This window comes from Aplysia californica, unplaced genomic scaffold, assembly GCF_000002075.1.
Source record: "Aplysia californica isolate F4 #8 unplaced genomic scaffold, AplCal3.0 scaffold00112, whole genome shotgun sequence".
Classification (NCBI taxonomy): Eukaryota; Metazoa; Mollusca; class Gastropoda; order Aplysiida; family Aplysiidae; genus Aplysia; species Aplysia californica.
The window spans coordinates 354,463-375,080 of NW_004797382.1; the positions used below are offsets into that span (position 1 = coordinate 354,463).

Consider the following 20,618-nt stretch of genomic DNA (forward strand, 5'->3'; position numbering starts at 1 on the left):
CCCCCCCCAAAAAAGAAAACAACAATAAACAAAACAATGCAATCAATTTTTGACCCCTCTACTTTTAGACAACACAACAAAATCTGATCTGAGAATTGAACGAGATGTCACCCACATAGTCATCGGCGGCCCCTGGGAGACTGTTTTCAGTAAACAATCTAACAACCAGCTGCTACTCTTGTTTTTGATAAACTCCACATTTAAAAAAACAAGAAATCTTCCCTAACTCGCTGAGAAACTCATTTGAAAAAAATATGCCCACCATGGCTTATTCCAAGTGAAACTATTAACAGAGATTCTCTCATGAATCTGTCTGCGGCTCACGTAAAAACACACTGTACTCTCTCTGGTCTTTGAACTTGTTTTTTTTTTTACATGCAGCCTTCAGTTTTGTTTTTCTCTACACACAGCTTCAGTTTTGTTTTTCTTTACTCATGTAATAAAACACGACGATTGCTCAGGGTAAGACTGTCACACTTCACTTTCAGAATGGCGTATAGCTTGAGTCTTACATGCAGCAGTCAACGTTCTTCTTGACATACCCTATTCGTCTGTCTTTACATACAAACATACTCAATAAAATGTGAGTTCTCAAAAGGCCCAGCCAAACTAAGACTTCTGTGAAGAATATTGTTTCAAACAACTTTCTCGACAAGAGAATAAACTCCATCTGTATAAGACACTTCCCTCCAGATTGCAGCAAACATTATCTATCATTCGTGAAGCCAGACTCCACACAATGGGCAGTTCATGCACCGACATCACACCACAAAAAAAACCTCTTCTATCTACCATGACCAGTACATTCACATACTGACTACATAGCCGCAAACTCTTCAAAACCAAATTTTAAAAAAGAGACTTGACTTGACCCATGGGTCAAGATGGTGGCCACTGGCCATGTAACCCCCCCTCCCAAACCCTTCCAGCACTTTTCTGTATTCAATCAGTTCAAAGTAGACCTGCAGCAAAAGGTCTTTTCAGTTGACAAATTATTCACTTCTGGGCTTCGTTCTCATTATCCTTCGCAAATCCAATCCTTAATGTTCATAACTTTTCTCCATCAGCGGCACATCCATGAGGAGCGATACTAGAAAACAGAACATACATGTTTCTGATGTAAAAACAAATTTCTGTACCCAGACCCGTAGAAACGTATCAGATGTTGTCCACGTGCTGGTTGGCAGCTATGTGACTAAGACATTCACAGATGTGAGAGTCAATCTCTCTCTACATGAACTCTTCACACAGCAACAAATGAAAGAGCCAATCTCTCTCTAAATGACAGCTTCACACAGCAACAAATGTGAGAGTCAATCTCTCTCTAAATGACAGCTTCACACAGCAACAACTCCTTCAGAGTTCACAACACACACAAACAGTTCACGAGGATGAGGCAAATACAAAGTGAGAGAATCAGACAACAACCTTTTGGGAGAAATTAAACGTGTATGTGAATAAAATATTTTATACGACAATTGGGGGAGGGTTATTTTTTTTTAAACCACTTTTTAATCCACAAACAATCCCCACAATGACAGGGATCAATGGTTACGGAATGAGAATGACCATATAAAAATAATTAATAAATAGAAGCCGTTCCCCCCATGGTGGAGCAATGGACTCACCTTTCCTGATGTTGTAGATAGGCCAGCTGATATAGGATATCTATCTCCAGGGGGGTGATCTGGGAGAACTCCTGGCTCTGGTACAGCAGCTCCTCTGTCATGACAATCATAATAGCAATAATGACAATCATAATAATAACAATGATGACAATAATGATGATAACCATAATAATAATGATGATTATCATAATAATAATGATGATAATCATAATAATAATAATAATGACGATGAGTATTATAATCACAATAATAAAAATGATGATGATATTCAAAATAATAATAACAATAATAGTTGGTCAGTGTCGGACAATCACCAACGCGTCTGCAGAGGAGAGTATTTCTTTAGCGAAACAGAAGAAATAAGGGTTACGATGACTTACATCTTCTGCTATGGCCAGTGAGACCAAGTATGGCAGAGAAGAGTTTGCCACATTTTGAAAATTGAAAGGCTATATTTCCACCGGCGGATGTGTACAGATTGCAGGCTTCTTTCTTAGCTTCAGCTCCTTTGTGAGGGAGATGTTACTGTGCTGAGAACAAGTGTAGAACTGTCAATATCCTTATTTTTAAAAAAAATGATCCTTTGCTATGTTTCGCTCTACTTGGTAAAACCAAAGACCACAACCGCTAAAAGTTAACATAGCTCATACTTACAGTCAGCATGCACATAGCAAAATTGTCAGTACGTAGACATCGTTTTGTTACCCACGAGTTTCGCTGTGTAAGTGTCAGTCAGTCTGTCCCGACGGGCTCACCTTTGTGCACGGCTTTGGTGGGGTCCCTCCGGGTGGCGGACATGTAGATCTTCTTGACCAGCTCGATATTGTTGAGCAGCGAGATGAACGCAGTGAAGTACGCATAGCTGATCTGTCGCTGGTGCTCCCCTCCCAACACCACCTGGTCAGTTTTGAGTAGTAAAAGTTTTACGGCACTTGCAACACAAGTACGCCATCACATAACTGCCAAAGATCTGCTGTGTTACTAGAGAGTACCATAAAAAAGAAAAGGTGGAGGAGATACGGACGATAGATATTTCATTAAAAAAGAACAAGTAAACCCACATTAGAAAACACCTGCTAACCACCCGAGCACCACCTGGTCAGTCTGAGCAAAAGTTTGACGGCACTTGCAACACAAATAGGTTATCATATAACTGCCAAAGATCTGAGGTGTTACTAGATAGTACCATAAAAAGAAAAGGAGGAGGAGAGATACAGACCCATGGACTATACTGCCGTAAGCTCACAAAAAGCCATTTTTCATTTTGGCCCCAAATTTTTGTATTTGCTAAATCGAAAGCCTGATTAGTTACCCTACTTGTGTGAAAAAATCAAATTCAAATTGTGAAGTTTTTTAAAGAAAAGAGAATTCAAATTTCGGAATGAACATTTTTAACACTTTGCCCCCCACGGGACGCCAATCGGCGACGATAAGAAACCGTCCCTTCTGCCCCAAGGGCGACGATTGGCGACGGTGTGATATAGCATGTACTGCATCTGTGTCCTCGTCAGTGGGGATAAGTGTTGCGTGCTCCGTGGGTGGAAAGTGTTAAATGATTACGTTAACAAAAAGACTCTTTTTCTCGAAACTGCTCAGAAGAAAAAAAAGCGTTTTGTCAGCTTACGTCAGTACAGGTATTTCATAAGAAAGAACAAGCAAACCCACACTATTAAACACCTGCCCACCACCCCTGCATCACCTGATGGGGGAACTCCACATTTTGTTCTGGTAAGAGTTTTATGGTGCTCCAAACTTCAATTGGTCATATGAGCGCGTGGCTGTATTTTTCCTGTGAGTCAATACACGTTCCCCCCCCCCCCTTTTTTTTAAAAAGGAAAGCGAAGCACATCATCATAATAATAATGGTCATAATATAGTGCAGGGGAAAAAGTAACCTTGGTTTTCATAAAAGATTTATGGCACTTGCAATACAATAAGGCACAGACCAACCACTCCCTCCAAACCCCCCCCCCCCCCCAGCAATCCACACATACAAACACACATACAACAGCGCACAGCCAGCTCACTGTGAGACGAAAAGAGCCGAGCACCGACTTACTGTTGTATTAGTAGATGTTTTACTGCGCTTGCAACTGCATAAGGTCATATGAGCGCCAGAAGATTAGAGGTGTTACTAGAGAGTAACAAACATAAAAAAGAAGAAGGGGAGATAAGGACGATAGAGGTTAGATAGGAAAGAAGGAGAAAACCACACCAGAGCACCCGCCAACAACCCACTGACTTACTGTGATGATGTTTTTGCGGACAAACGGTGTCAGAAGGTAACCCTTGAGGTTGATGAGAATTTCCTCAAAGTCCTTGGCCGAGATGTAGCCGTTGTTGCTTTTGTCTCGTCGTCGAAAGGCCTGCCAGGCATGCTCCTCGTGGAAATCCTGGACAGTAGGGGGAAGAGAAAGCAGTCACGTGGTAGCTTGGTTAGACTCTAGTTTGGTGTTTTACGGCACTCACAACTGCATAAGGACATATGAACATGTGTAAGACTTTTATCGCGCTCGCAACAGCATAAGGCCAATCATATGAATGAGCAAGACTCGAGTTGGTTGTTTTCACATTAGTTCACAGCATGGCTTGGTTTTATTTAAACTTTAAGACTGAAGTTAAACATTCCTGGTGAAAGTCTTACCCGCTATCAACACCTTCCAATTTTCACTTGTAAATTATTGCAAAATAATATAAATACGTCAGACCTACATCTATATAACTGTGATAATTTAAGGTGCAGGTGGCTTTGAAACTATCGGATTTTTAGATTAGTTTAGTAACCGTTTTACGGCACTTGCAAACACAATATGTGAGGCATCGTGGTGAAATCAGGCGCTCGTCAAAATAATGAAATCGAAGAAAAAGGCATTTTTCCAAGTTTGGCAATTTTTATCGAAATTTTGTTTTTTTGGCAAAGCGCCACTTATGTACATATGAAAATGCATTTCCATGTGAATTTTACTGAAAAACCTTGTTAAAAGGCACAAAATATGTAATTTTCAGTTTTCAAAGACTCTTAAGCTATTGAAGTTACCAACTTTGGCGGCCATTTTCTCATTACTTTAACCACTGAAACCAGGCTACCCCACCTTCTTCAATCGCAAATATCTCTCCTTGTATTCAAGATAGAAGGATTATTTTCCCCCCGAAAGTAAGGCAAATGAATAAGCTTTTAGAATAATGACACTGCATGCCCAAAAATAGACGAGCGCCAGAGTCCATTGCTTTGTTACACATATGGTCATATACCTGCAGAAGAGACAGCGTTTAACCAACAACACACCCTCCTCTCGCTAATAAACAAATCGACAGCTTAGTACAACACTGTACTGCGTCACTATTTTTCAAAACGGCGAAAGGCAGAGTGTTACACCAAGCAGTCGGTACAGGCGGAGTGTGTTGCTGTCAAAAGTAGCGAGCACAAACTCACGTGGATCAGCTGAGTGAACTCGGGGTAGGTCACTTTACGGGACTTGTCCTTCCCAAAGTGCAGCCGGATGAAATCGCTCTCAAAGTTGAAGGGGATTTTTGCATTCAGGGTTGTATGCTTTATGATGTCCTCAAATTCATCTGAAACACGAAAAGGATTTCATATGGGTTTTATAGGACTTGCACCTTGAAATAGATTGTGTAAGTGCTGAGGACTAGAGGTGTTGCATGCAAGTAATATTCCAAGAAAAAAAGGAGGAGATATAAGGACGATAGCTGTCTAACAGGAAAGAAGGAGCAAACCACACCAGAGTATCCTCCAACCAGCCCCTGAGAAACTTGGATCTCCTGCATATGACAGTGAAGAACCTAACCACTCCACCCAGACGCCAGATAGAGTATAGGTTTTTAGTTTTAGTAAGAATTTTACGGCACTTGCAGCAGAGTAAGGTCATAACATACATGCTGAAGAATAGAGGTGTTATGAGGGAGTAACAAACACAAAAAAAAGGACGTTAAACGTTTAATAGGAAAAAAGGATCAAATCACACCAGAGCACCCGTCAAACGGAACAGAGCTGACAACAAAAAAAACAACTGACAAGCTCAGAAAGTTCACTAACCCCTAACTTTTTTTTTCTGTCTTGTTGTTTTCCTTAAAAAAGGGAGGGAAGGTGTGTGTGCACCATCACAATGAGGAAGAGGAATACGCCACACAGGGTCACCCACCAACCACCCCCTCCACTCTACGATACAGAATGACTGGCAATAAATGCAATTTCTACTTCAATCTGTTTCCGTAAAAACATGTGACACTTATTTTGCCATCTTGCCATATTATGATAAGCTGCAGCTCAATGCATTACCTCGGAAGACTTTTCCCTCCTGAGGAATACATGCCATTGGGTCACCCACCAACCACCCTCTCCCCTACTCTTCAATACACGAGAACTTAACATACAGCAGCAAGCATCGAGACAGACGAGATAACGGAGAGACGGCTTGTGGCTTGTGCATTATCACGATCAATCCTAAGTTCCCTTTCACAAGTCCTGGCTCATCGGAAAAAAACCTCCCACACCGAGATAACAACGACCTTCTGCCCAAGGTTACAGGGGTTAGAATCTATGGGAAAAGTTGAAAGACCCAACCACGGCCTTGGTTTTTTTTTAAAAATTTTATCTGGGTGTCTGATCAAGTAGTAGGTCTTGGTTCTCTCCAAAGGTAAACTCTCAATTCACCCTTTGCCTCCGGTGCAAAAAATTTGTTGCCTAAGTATAATAACCCTGTAACCCACATTATGTCAAAAAACACTTTTTTTTTTGCTTTTTATACATGTAACGTTGCAGATTTTGTGTCAGATTTTTAGATATGTAGCTCAATAAACATCGCCGCCAGTGCAACATTCCGACTTTAATTTTTAACAAGCAATGTTAGATGAATTGACAAAGTTTTTTTCCTTCTCCTGTAAAATTTTGTTTTTGTGAGACACAGGGTTGTTATACTCGAGCGACGGTTTACAGTACAAACAGGTGTCTGTTAGTGCAGGTTCAACTGTACAAGTATATGTGAAATAAACGGGCACAAGGGGAAAATTTTTACAAGATAATGTGCGAACTGCAGCTTACGGCCAGCTGACAAAGTAACTGTCACATGTTTTTACAGCAACAGATTCAAACGAGTTACGTTCATTGTCTCAGAAACTCATAAAGTTTAGTTTGTTTAGTTTAGGTTTTTTGTATTTCTTGGGGGGGGGGGGGGAAAAATGTTTTTTTGTTACATTTTACAGAATTTGCAACACCTATTGGTCATATAAGTGGTGGAGATTAAAGTTATTACAAGATAGGACCATACAAAGTAAACAAAGGAGGAGAGATATGAAAGACAAATGTTTGATAGGAAAGAAGGAGCAAATCACACAAGAGCACCTGCCAACTACCCACACAATAGTAAGCTAATGTGGGTAACTTTCATTTCCATATCTGAACTAAAGCTAGTTTTGGTGACAACAGACCGTGTCAAAATAATGAATTCAAAGAAACGCATCTTTCCGCCTGAAAGGCAGTTTTTATTGAATATTTTTTCTCTGGCTCAACACTTTTTGTTCATTTAAAAAACACATTTCTGCATGGATTGCACAGAAAAACATTGATCAAAAGTATAAATAATTATGTAAATTTGTAATTTCCAAGAACACTAAAGCTATAGATTTCACCAAACTTTGGTAGCCATTTCCTTGCTAATTTTTCCTGTCACTTTGACCAGACGACCCCCACCTCCTTCAATTGCAAATATATCTCTACCTCAATTCAAGATGGATTGGTTTTGTATTTATCAAAAACAAGACAGTTGAACAAGGATTAAGATTATACTAATAACTTCATATATGCCTAAAAATTTAAGACAAGTTCCCGATTCCATCATGCCAGGACACACATACATTTAGTAACCAAGACTTGATCTGAATATGTGAATCAAGTCATCAAACCAAAACTATGAGAGAGTCAGGGGAGAGGGTGGTGGTGTCTCAAAGTGAAGTACATCGCTACCTCAAAATGACAAAGTTCTGTCTGACGTTTTTTGGCCATTTTGAGTTGCTAAGACTATGAGGTCAGAAACTAAATGTTCTATCTGCTCTATCAAAATCGTAAGATAATTCGGAGTCGTTACCAAGATATTGAAAGAACTGCATTCGAAAAAGCTTGACACGTGAAACTCAAAATTCTTTTCGCCAAATTTCTCAAAACTAAATACTGAGCACATAAAACTTTGCAATTCTGGTGTGGCGACCTGTTGGAATGTTAGCTTAAAGCCAATTTTTTAAAAACCCCAGCATCTTACACCAGTTTTTCCACACAGCTCTTTATGAACATTGAGCAACGTGCACACACAAAATTCATTTAGTTTCAGGAAGTTTGTTCTAAGTTTTACAGTGCTTGCAGCTGCACACAAATTCCTTACCACATGTTATGTAGCCATTGCCGTTGCGGTCGAAAATTTGAAAAGCGAGAGCGTACATGGCGTCTGGGGCACACAGGAGAGCCTCAAAACCTTGAAACTCGGAGAAGGAAATGAGTCTGAAATCAAATGGTAAAACCAAATTAGTTTTGTTTGGTAAGAGTATAATATAGCACTCTGGACTGCATAAGGTCATGTGAGTACGTGGGACTCAAGTGTTTTCACATTAGTTCCAAACAAGGCTTGGTTTTACGTTGCACATGAGGATGATTGAAGTATTTAAATATAATTAGTAAAGATTCTCAGGCTTAAAAACAGAAATTTACATGTTTAAAGTCACAGGAATTATATTTTACTGAAAAGACCAAGACCAATGATCTTTATAAAATCATTTTAACAACTAATGTAAAACACACAGAGAAACTTATCAAAACAACTACAAGCTACAAAAAAGAAAATTTCCAGTAGCAACTAATCAACTTATTTAATGTAAGCAGAGTAAGGGAGAAAGGAGAGGAAGAGAGACTGGAATGGGGACGCCGAAGGAGAGAGAGGGAGAAGAGAAGACAAAGGGAAAGAGGGGGCATACTCTCTCATACTCTCTAGTAACACCTCTTATCCTCGGCATTTATATGTTCTATTAATGTAGACTAGGGACGTTTTAAGTCGTTTTTGAACTCAGGTCATTTTGAGGATTTTTCACTTGGCTCAGTTCTATTGGAGACGCGTTGAATTCAGAGGTCTTGCCTCTTAATTAGGTAACTCAGCATAGTAGTACTGATGGGGGCGTTGAATTTGAACCTGTACACTTACTTTATTTTTTACCCTCACTAATGCTAAACTAAATTGAAACAAATCTAAAACTAAAATTAAATCTAAAGCAAACCTAAACAAAACAACAAAAAACAAAACAAAACAGCGGAGCACTGTCGACTAGAGCTGGAGTCTGATCGATTTATCGAAGGCTTTTGAGCAGGGGGGGGGGGGGGGGGGGGACTTCCAGTGAGTTGTGACTTGCGGACTAGCTTGCTGCACTGTGTCGTGACGTCACAAACTCTCGTGGCTGTGGGCTCAGTACATAATATTATTACGGAAGATTCTGATTATTTGCATCCGTCTCTGGTGCAAGGTTGTTGGGTGTTTTTTCATAGTCGGGTTAAAAAAACAGATTGCTCTATTCTATGCACTTAAAAATTAATAATGGACCGGCTGTTTTTATGATACAAAGGCCGTTTTTTTAATGTCCACGGGACAATCACTTCGCCATCGCACGCTAAAGACCTCAGTTTGATTCCCGCATGGGGAGAAATTTTTACTGAGAACCCCTGTCTTTCTGCTGGGGTGCTGTTCCCTCTCAGCCCAGACATTGGGTTGAAGTAGCCCGTCTCCTAAATGTTCTATATTATGTCATTGGGAGTGTAAAATATCTACAATACATATGACACAAAAGCTAATCAGAACGACCAAAGGAGTTTTTCATTCTAAGATAATCTAAGTCTACTTATCAGGAAGTTAAAAATAGCTTCGGCTATAGAAATCTACCCCTTGCACCAAAACAAAAAGCACAGCCTCTCCCTTCCTCCATGGTTTGGAGTTCACACAGTGAGCGGTCTGGCTGCTCGCTGCCGGCACAAGTGGCTTGCCTGGCTGTCATGGGGCACAAAAGGTGTGTGAGCTGCAAGCGGGATTTGAGGCTTGCCTGAAGCGCTGTGAGCAGGTCTCTCTCTCTTTCTGACATAGGTGGCTTCGTGGATAGCAAGCAGGGTGTGGGGAAGATGAGGGGGTCCGCCACGAGTGGCTTCGTGCATTGCAAGTAGTGTTGTGAACTTGAAGCTCAGACTAGACTCAAGTGAAACGTGCTGGTGATTTGATTTCATGATTTGACCTAGTGATTTGAGGCTTGTGACTTGAACTAGGGGCTTGCGAGCACAAGCAAGATTGCTACCGGGGTACAGCTCTACTGTCGACTTACCCATCCCTGGATGTGTCCACGCTGGAGGCGTACAGGTTGTAGGTGTACGGGTCGTACTTCTCCGGGTCCAAAAGCTGGAGGTATCTCAGAATGAGGTCGGAGTAGGTCATGTACTTCTCACCCTCCGACTCCTTGGACGCATACTGCACAAAGATAAAGATAAAGTTTGTACTTTTAGTTTAGTTTTAGTTAGAGTTTTACGGCACTTGCAACACAATAATGCCATATCAGTGTCGAAGAATAGATGTGTTACGAGAGAGTAACGTACACAAAAAAGGAGAGAGAAGGACAATAGATGTTTCATAGAAAAGAAGGAGCAAACCACACCAGAGCACACGCCAACCACCCACAAAGAGAAAGTTTGTACTTTTGATCGTGGCAAAATCTGTTCCGGACAGCCATCGATTGTCAAGGGAAAAGTGGTTGTTTTAAACAGGTCAACACCTAACAGTGTTTCATTATAATGTAAAAAAAAAAGACCAAAAACTCAAAGAGGGGTGGCCGCGAGTTTGATTCACCTTTCAACAACGGTGTGATCAGTTGATCAGTAGCCAGACTCTCTGTGTACCTGTTCTTTGTCAGATTACTGGTGTTTGTGAGGATTCTTGTACGTTGAATGGGCCAGTATGCATGAATTCAAACCTTGTGTTGTTGTTAAGCGCCAAGAGCCACCAGGCTCTTCACTATAGACAATAGAAGCGACCTTCGTCATTATCAGAAATGAAGAGGAAAGTAGTCTCAAACAAAATTTTTCGAAGTTAGCTTTGTCAACTGAGAGCATAATGGTGACATTATTTATTCATTGATGGTACAGTCCAGAAAGGACGGGTAAACTCAATATTCTCTTAACTTCAGCATGCTCACGATGTCTATATGAAAATCGTCATAGCATTTATATAATGCATGCATATCCCCAACCTACAGCATGCCCTGTGAACTTTACAACTATAATTACCCCAACAGACCCTAAAACACTCAGACACATTTTCAGCTTCCCCGGAAGCATACAGCCCAAGCTGCAAATTGCACACGTTCAAACACAGACAAGATTTTTAGGTGTCCACAGACGGGGACTCGATCCCACCTGGGTGAAGTAAGAAAAATTCCTACAACAGTAGCTTGGTGTCTTTCCCAAGGGCACAACCTCCGGCCCCTGGCGGGATTCGAACCTACAACCTTGTGGTCGCACATCCTCAAGGCCACCGATGCCACTGCAACTACCTGGGCAACAAGACCAGCCAGTGCATTTGCTCAATGTTGTCCCAGGTTCAAAGCCATCTGTCTTTTCCTCTTTTGTATTGTTTGTAATTGTATAGAAGTGCACTGAAACTAGCTGCGATAACGACGCCTTTCATTTCAATATTCATAGCTCGCTGCTGACAAAAACCCTTCTTTGTGTGACAATTCACCTGAAAAGTGCTTTGCATGAGGAAGTTTAGTATACATATTTTAAATGGGGGTGTGTGTGTGTGTGCTCACCAGGGCACGGCGAACTGAACCGAAACTGCTGCTATCTGCATTCTAACAATCACTCCAGGAAGCACGTTCCATGCTCTGGGGAGCCCACTCGCCCGTGACAGAAACAATTAGGCCAAAAACTGACTTTTAATGTCAATTCTTTGTCAAGTTTTTCTATTCCTTGGGCTTGAATGCTAATTTCAGCATGAAACTTACCACACCAAGCAAAGCATGAAGTTTTCTCTTAACACACAATGCTGAAATATGTTGGAGTATGTATGTACAGTGGAAATACGTGTGCAAGTGCGAAACAATTTGAAATCAATACTTCTGTTTAAAGGCCCTGCAGTCATGCAAATCGAGCAGGTTCGAAGGAGCCTTCCAGCCTACACAGAAGGAGGGAAAAAAGTTGTTCATTGAAACAAGATTCTTTTAAAATCGGAAGAGAGGGCACTGCACCAAATCTTCGAGAAACAGCCCGAAGCATGAAGTTTAAGGTTACAGCAATAATTTCAGATCTCCCACAGGGGGCTTTAAACTCTACACTCTACTGCCTACACAGCTGCCATAGATTAGTGGTACGCAAACAATGAGCTGAACAAAACCTGCTTATGGCAATCTTCAAATAGTTTAAAAAACAAACAACACCCCCTTAAAAAAACAAACAAACAAAAAAGCAACCAACAACCCAAAACAACAACAACAACAATAGCAACAAACAAAAGCTATTCTTTCAGGCTGAGAAGTCCCCACTGTGTCCTCTCTGTTTCCTCTGCCTTCGCATTACTTTACTTTACTTTTCTAATCCAGTGGTCATCTGGGTTCTAGCCCTTCGGCCTGCCGATATGGCAAAGAATTTACAGGTTTTTTATCAGCTGTGATTTTTCTGCCTTCGCATTAAGGAGGCTGACTACATCAATGGAAAGTCTGGAGCTGTTCTACTGCAGTATCATGTCTACCTTCCACCCCCCCCCCCCCCCCCCCCCCCCCCACCTTCCCCACTACTGCCCTACTTTTTTTTCTTTCAGTAAGGTTTTACAGCGCTCGCACAAGAGTTGATCTTCCACATCTCTTTCTTGGGTCCCCACACCTCTTCATCTTCACCCTTATAAATGTCAAACAGTTGCGTTGGACTCAACACCTACGTGAATATCTTTGTGCTGAAATAATTTTTGTACCCCCTGGTTGCAAGTTGTATGCAACAGCTGAATCAATTTTTTTGTTCGTACATCGACGGATTAATCCCATGTTCCGTAGCAAAGTTTTGACAGACCCGGGTGATACTTCACAGACAAAGGCGTCTAGAGCCGATCTAGCGTTGGCTGAATAACACAATGCCACAATGAAACAGTGAGGGGAAAGCGAGAAGCAGAGCTGTGCATGTTCCACCTAACTATTCAACATGAATGATTTTGGTGCTATTCACTGTTATTGTTATTTGAAGCGTGACAGAACATATTCAAAGGGCTGTGGATTTTAAAAAATATTTTTTATATATTTAAAAAAAAAACAGAATATGGAGTTTCATCTCACTTTCATCCAACAACATAGTAAAATTAGAGCATGCTGTTATATATATTATATATCTAAAAATCATTGAGGTAAACGCAGAAATACTTTGAACTGGATGGTCATGAGACTGAGGGATAAGTGGAGCCAATATGAGTTATAAAACATGCCTCTAAAAAGTCTTCCCTGCAGGATATTTCAATACCTTTAGCACCCCCCCCCCCCCCCGCCACATGATGCAATCCTATATTAAGCCTATTCATTTGTTATCTCAAATCCACAAATTGTATGGCTCTATGATTTTTTGTTTACGTCTGGCAGTCAGGGCTTTATTCAACATTTGGCATTTTGCATTTTCAGACGCCAGTTGCAAAGGAAAAATGTAGATTTTCAGAATGAAACCAAGCGTTGAATCTGTCGCATAAAGGTAATTTCATTCAGGCTCAATTGTGAAAGACAGAGTAACAAAACACCTTGACATCATGAGCTCCAAAAAAATTTTGATACGCCTCACTGCAGTTTTGGTTAATTTGGAAAATCTGACATAGAATTGTTCATTTCGTTGATGGCCATTAAGTTCTATCTACATGACAAAGATAGCAATGAAGACAGTGGTTATGACAAAGAGTCCATGCTGCATTGAAATTGGTTCTAATAAGACTGAACAATGAAATTACAGAAGATCCCCCCCCCACCCACTCTGAAACACTAAACAATTCAAACAGACCCCACCCCCCCAGTCAAAACCAAAGAAATGTGTACAGCAATCAGGGTTCAGTCCAAAACTAACAAACGGCTAAACGGGCTTTATGTTCTTTTAATTTCATATTTCAATTACCCACTATTGGTCACAAATCACTATAATATAATACAAATACATTCATTTTGTAACACAACCCATGATAAACTCAAAAAGAAGTTTCAATGCAGTAAACTATCAAATCTATCCACAAAGAAAGCCCTTCAAACTCACCTTGTCAAATACCACCTGGAGGTCATCACTTTCAGCTCTCTTGATCAGTTCCATTGCCTGAAAAACAACAACCCTAGATATATATCAGATAAAAAAAAACATTACACTGTGGTGCACAAAGGGGAAAAAATACTTACAAAGAATGAGTTGGAATGCATTGACTACAGTATATATGTCCAGTACCTGTAACCTGAAGAGATTCAAGGAGCCAATAATTAGAAAAGTCTCTACTACTTATTAATTAGATTTTCTTTTCTATCACACCACTATTATGTACGTTACAGTCACAACATGAGAACCAACCCAAATCTCGCAACAATTCAAGGGACGCACAATTACAAGCTATCATCATCATCCAGTGTCAGATCAGTGTTCTCCATTCATTCCTTTGCTCGGATGCTTTAAAAAAAAGCTATGTCTCCCTGATCTTTCCCTGTTACCCATTTGTTTAGGTTCCATAAGAAGGTTGCTCTGGACCTACCCCTTCCTCGTTTGTTTTCAATTTCTCCAGTGAGAGTTAGAGATTCAAGACCCTTACGTCTAATAAGGTGTCCCAAAAACTGCATTTGTCGTTTTCTGATTGTTCTTAACAGGGAGCGTCCCACGTGGGCTATAAAAATGTAAATAAACTATGATCTTGCAGAATGATATACAAAAATTAATCTTTCACTTTCTATGATAAAATTATGTTTGCTTGAATAATTCAGATTGAGTAAGAACTTTCTAAAGTAATAATAATAATGTAAGATATTTTGCTCGCACCTACACTAGAATGCACACGGCTCTGGGAGAATTATAACATTATCCAAGTACAAAAAAGAGCTGAGAAAAAAAATTAATGAGAAATGGCAAACACATGCACACTTGCATATATATATATTCATTTCATGCACAAGACTGTCTGTCCGAAACATTCACTTAACAGACTAAAGGTACAGTAATGATAGTAATGTGTATCACCACCCCCCATTCTCTTTTTCAAAACGGAATTCAATCTTATTCTTAGGAGTCGGAGTGTTTCACTTTTCATCTCCAGTAAAAAGTCACCATTTTTTAATAATGATCATTACCAGGTAAAAGTAATAGTAAGTGTATTGGGATTAACGCCCCTATCAACACTATCCGTTATTCAAAATCTGGGACCTGCAAATTTTAATATCCCTCTCCAATAGAGACAGAGCCAAATGGGTTGACAGCCTTGAAAACACAAAATGACCCAATTTCAATAATGAATGCCTTGTCTGGGAATCAAACCAGTACCATCTGCTCCATAGACAAGCATGATACCAACTAAGGTGTATCTTTCACTGTCTATAGCCCTGTACTCATTCCCACCTGGACATCTCTATATATATAACAGGGATTTTTTTCCTCATTATAATAAACACTTCTGACTCCTATCGTTTTACTCAAAATTTTTAAAGGAAGAGGCTAGCTGTACTTAATGACGGCTAGACTGCTAGGCTAGTAGTACATAAAATTATGGTGAATAGACAGCTAGGCTAGTCATACTTAAAGACGGCTAGACTGGCATCATCAAAGCCTTTCATCCCTGGCACGGTATAGGCTACACATACAAGCTCCTTCCATTTTCTCTGTCCTGGGCTATCCCTTCCAAGCTCGTTCCAAGTGAGCTTCATCTCTCTCTGTCCCTTTCCACACATCTCCTCCATGTTTCATGTGGCCTACCCCTGCCTCATGCTCCCTGTGGTTTCTACTGCAGTTACTGTCTTGTGATGTCTTTGCTGAGCTTTCTTAAGGTATGTCCCATCCATCGCCACTTTCTTAGTCCTATTTCTACTTCTATCTTTTGTCCTGTCCTTTCCCGCAGCTCTTCATTTCTTGCTCTATCCTGCCACTTAATTAGAGTTCTTAGGATACTCCTCATACATCTCTGTTGATGGAAGTCTGGACTTTATTCAGTACTGTCTTTGATATCTTCCAAGTTTCACAGCCGTAGAGGAGCACAGACTCCACATTGAAGTTAAAGAGTCGAATCTTGGTGCGCAGTGAGATGTTGCTTGCTTTCTAGACTTTTGATAATTGATTGAAATTGAATGCTGACCGTGACTTGGCAGTTCTTGCTTTTACATTTGCCTCGGTTCCACCATTACCATTGATGAAACTTCCAAGGTAGGTAAAAGAGTTGGACACTTCTTCCATGGGAGTGGGAAGTGTCTTCCACTGTCACAGCAGTGCTTGAAACTTTTCCTAGCTTCACTCTATTTTCGACTTGCCCAGAAGTATACGAAGGCCAACACTCCTTGATAGGTAGTTGAGTTCCTTGGTCTTTTCTTGTATCTGAGCATGTGAGAGAGAGCAGTGCGAGGTCATCGGCGAAGTCCAATTTGTCCAGCCAGCTGCTGCCAAGCGATCCACTGTATTCCACTGCACTTGCCTCTGGTGGCTTCTTTCATGACCCAGTCAATTGCCAGTATGAAGAGAAAAGGTGAGAGCAAGCATCCTTGTTGCACTCCTGTCTGTACCAGGAATGGTTTCGAGAGTCATCCTTCGTGGAAGACTTGGCAGTTTGTTCCATCATAAGTGGCCTTCACAAAACAGGCAGGATAGTCGTACTTAATAATGATGGCTAGACTGACAAAAAGCAAAAAATACTGAATTGTACTTAATGACGGCAAGACTGCTAGGCTAGCCGTACTTAATAATGATGGCTAGACTGACAAAAGGCAAAAAATACTGAATTGTACTTAATGACGGCAAGACTGCTAGGCTAGCCGTACTTAATAATGATGGCTAGACTGACAAAAGGCAAAAAATACTGAATTGTAAATAAAATTCTAGTTTGCAATGCCTAAAGTATTTGCTTACTTTATTAGAGGATGAAACTATTTAATACTCTATGTATTTCATCAGTAACTTTATAAGCAAAACTGCCTTTATTACTGTTAGTACATTTATTGTCAGTGTGGCTCAAATTTGTATTGCCTGTAGGTTTTCAGTCACCCATGGTTCTGTTTGATGTTCTATGAAAATCGTCACTTACTTCCTACTGAAACCTTTCCTGGCAGACAGGCGCTTCGAGGGATTGGCTAGTCATGATAGAGAAAAATATGAGAGTCAGCGAGAGGCACTCGGCTGACAGAGTGTGGGCCGCTTAAACAATAGTCTACTCTACCCTCCCCTTTTTTCCTCACCCTGGCCAGACACAGAGTTCTATAAATAGCATTTTACAGTTTTCCCCACCTACCCACATGCAGTCTTCTGAGATTTGCGACCAAGAAGGTTTGATTATGACCAGGAATTGTGTGCTATGTTCAGTATATGTTTAAGCACACTGTTGTATCTGATTCTAGACTTCATCTGCACGGGGCAGCGTCATGTCATTAGTACGTGTATCAATTAATTCTTCAGACCATCTTAATTAATTGTAGCCTATTTAAACTTTTCAACATTATTAAATGTAGAGATATACGTAAATGTTTTTGGGGCTCAGTATGTAATTGGTGCATGTGTGTGTGTGTGTGTGTGTGTAGTGAGGTATAGCGAAGATGTAAGTATAAACAACAACAGAGAGTGTGTAGATTTTTTTCTTGGGGGGGGGGGGGAATAAAGGGGAGGTGGTGGGAAAATGGAATCGATGTGTTAGGCCAGCCGGAGAGTTCTACAAACCACGAGCTGCCCCTAACTACTACAATGAATGACATTGTTCAATGGTGATTCTTCCAACTCTTGAGTCTGAGCGACAGATCCAGCAATGCTATTTTTTTTGGGTAGCGATATTTCGACGGCATGCCATCTCAAAATCGTAGTTGATATTTCCATGGCATGCTGTCTGAACATTGGAAGTGATACCTATACATGCCGTCTTGAGTCTAATTTCTAAAGATCGGAATTAATATTTCGATGGCATAGAGGCTCTGCTTCAAGTGTATCAATGCAAGAATTGTGTTTGTTTTCCAGGCAACGAGTCGGGTGATCATACCTACCCGACCCGATCCCATCCGTAAATGGGCTCCCGACTGTTGAAAAAAAACAACCCATTCTTCTCTCCATTTTGCTTCCACAAAATAAATTGTGCATCTCTCACTCTCGTTACAATCACACAAAACATTTCATCATTGTCCATAATGCTCAAAATGATAGCAAAGGATAAACATTGTTAAAACTAAACATATAGATCTAGTACAGGTATACATCTTCTCTATAATAATGCGTATGGAAGAGATTATAGTCTTAATTATAAATAGTCCGGATGTTCTGATTGGCAGAATTTATGTGCAGTGGAATTATCACTTCCGATTTTTCGACGGCCTGCCGTATAAATATCCACTTCCATTTTTTTAACTTTCCCTCCCGTCTCACACTTAGCTACCAATTGTCCATTTTCTACTAAATATTGATGCGCTGAACACGAATATCAACTTCACAGTTTTTGAAATATTTGTCTGACTCAATCGAGACAGACGTGCTTTGGGACTAATCGGGGGGGCTTGCCCCCCTGGGAAAACAGAAAAACTGAGGGGTTCTAGGGGGCATGCTCCAATGTTTTAATCCATAATTTGATATTTTACAGTTAGAATTCTATTAGATCTATATTAGATCTTATCTAGATCTAGATCTAGATCTAGATCTAGATTCTAGATCTGTTCTAGATTCTAGATTTGAAATTTTCTTGAAAATAATTGATTTGCAACAGAACAGTTTTATTATTTTGTATACCTTAGATCTATGTGTGTGATCTGCAGCAAACAAACAGTACTTCTACAGTTTGACCCCCGAAGCAGTGCATCTGAGTGCGGAAGTGAAAGTAAAAATTTACCGATCCAACTTCCAAGGACATTCATCAATTCATTTGCTGAATGTTGAATGAAGAGCCTTGAAAAACAGTGGTAGGGAAGAAACGATTTCCGCTCCACCAGACAAATTCCTATCCAGACTGGATGGAGATCCAAACCTAAACTCCAAGGACAGAGAGATACATTATGCTAGATCCAGAATTTGTTTCAGTGTTACCCGAAATTCTATACACCACTCGTATTACTCGTCTATTCATATAAATAAGAGCTATAGTTCACTCTCCTCGGCTTACACTGTTGTTACTGTCAGTGTCTAGTAAATTACTCTATCATTATCAATACTGACACTGACCTTTTTAGGAGACTCGCAATGCGCTGTTGTTGGCCTGAATGGCCAGATTCTCGAGATAATGTCCATTTTTGATCCCTGAAAAACATTTGAAGACATTTTAAACGGGTTTCTGGAATAACTCAAGACACAGTGGAAAGTAGAACCAAAGTTATAACGACACGAATGGTTGAGAAAATGCTCACCGTCCTGTCTACCGCCATGTTTCACCTCTGAGGTGAAGGTTAAATGTCACGCATCAAAACTACGTTCATTGGTTAGAATACTCCTAGCTGCGTGGACGTTCACCTTGACCTTTCTTGATCTGGACTAACTCTCTTTTCCATTAGCAAAGAGTGCTGTAAGGGACACAATCCATAAGATTTCTTCTTCACTTTTTTTTTTGAACTGCTAGTAACTATATTAGATCTACGTCTACTTTGTTTTTTTCTTTCACTTTCACTTTTCACCACAGAATTCTACACTCATAGAAGCGGAACTCCCTCTTCGCGATCGCCGATTCGCTGTGAGGAATTGAAACTAAAACATGGCGGCCGGTTGAGGGCACCTTTGGCTGCGCCGCACAGCGAGGCTTCGCGTTGCTATGCACGCTGATGCTAGTGGTAGGGCTTGGAAGACACCTTACATCAGTATTTTAAAACTTTCTTCGAAGAGGAAATATAGTGAAATAGTCTAGTACATTTTTATTGCGAACAATATGTCATAATTGGCAATGTTACAATGTTTTTGTATTTGTATTGTTGGTTTGTTGTTGTTTTTTATATGATGGGATGGGATCTAGAACTAGATCTAGAAATCTAGATAGATCTAGATCTCTAGATATCTAGATCTACTAAAGATTTTCACAATCACAATACACTTGATAATAACACTAATTATGAACATTAATTCTGTTGGCAAAATATCTAGATATAGTCTTGATTAGTACTAGATCTAGATCTACGATAAGGGGATGCTGACAGTAACATGCTCACTACAATAATATTGTCATTAAACTTAGGGCCATCCAAAGCAAGCAAAAAAGAATAATATAAGCCTTTTCTCCAATTTACTAGATTCTAGAAAGAGATAAATAAATTGAGCTTATATTGAGGAAATGTATTATTTCTCACTTTAAGAATTCATCTCTGTGTTTGCATCAGTAGTGTGTACAACAACATGCTTTGTTTAATTAAAGCATGTGCTAGTCTAACAAATACAAGAGTAGAGATTAGAGAATGTGTCGGTTGCACATAAAATACATAGGCCTATTGTACATGCTGCCAAAAACACAAAAATGCAGAAAAGGCCTCAAAATATTGGTTTACACATAAAAGCCAATATATAATGCAAAACAAAGTAAACAAGAGTGGAACTGGCATATGTTTCCTGAATATATGTTCAAAGTCATTTTCTGTGTGTTGGGAGTGTGATTTCTAATGCATGAATGATAGGCTCATTTAGATGTAATAATGAAGAAACTTGTGTCTACAGTCACAACAGAAAGAGTTCCATGGTGAGTGATCACTGGTCAAGGATTTCAGAGCTGTGTGCATTTTGAGAAAAATGTATCCCCATACACTGGATCACATGTCGAGGGGATG

At 40.1% G+C, this 20,618-nt stretch overlaps 1 protein-coding gene across 1 annotated transcript in view; it reads right to left on the reverse strand.

Annotated features, from left to right (window-relative positions):
• The window catches only part of LOC101861882 (calcium-binding mitochondrial carrier protein Aralar2), a gene marked incomplete in the record, with an annotated part of 40,529 nt that extends 21,225 nt beyond the window's left edge, over positions 1 to 19,304 (reverse strand). Inside the window, 9 exon segments of the mRNA XM_005095717.3 lie at positions 1,629 to 1,722; positions 2,384 to 2,525; positions 3,875 to 4,021; positions 5,062 to 5,201; positions 8,021 to 8,136; positions 9,990 to 10,132; positions 13,930 to 13,986; positions 19,039 to 19,113; positions 19,221 to 19,304. Of these exon segments, the coding sequence (XP_005095774.2) occupies positions 1,629 to 1,722; positions 2,384 to 2,525; positions 3,875 to 4,021; positions 5,062 to 5,201; positions 8,021 to 8,136; positions 9,990 to 10,132; positions 13,930 to 13,986; positions 19,039 to 19,113; positions 19,221 to 19,238 (932 nt within the window).
• Positions 19,305 to 20,618: the final 1,314 nt, after the last annotated feature.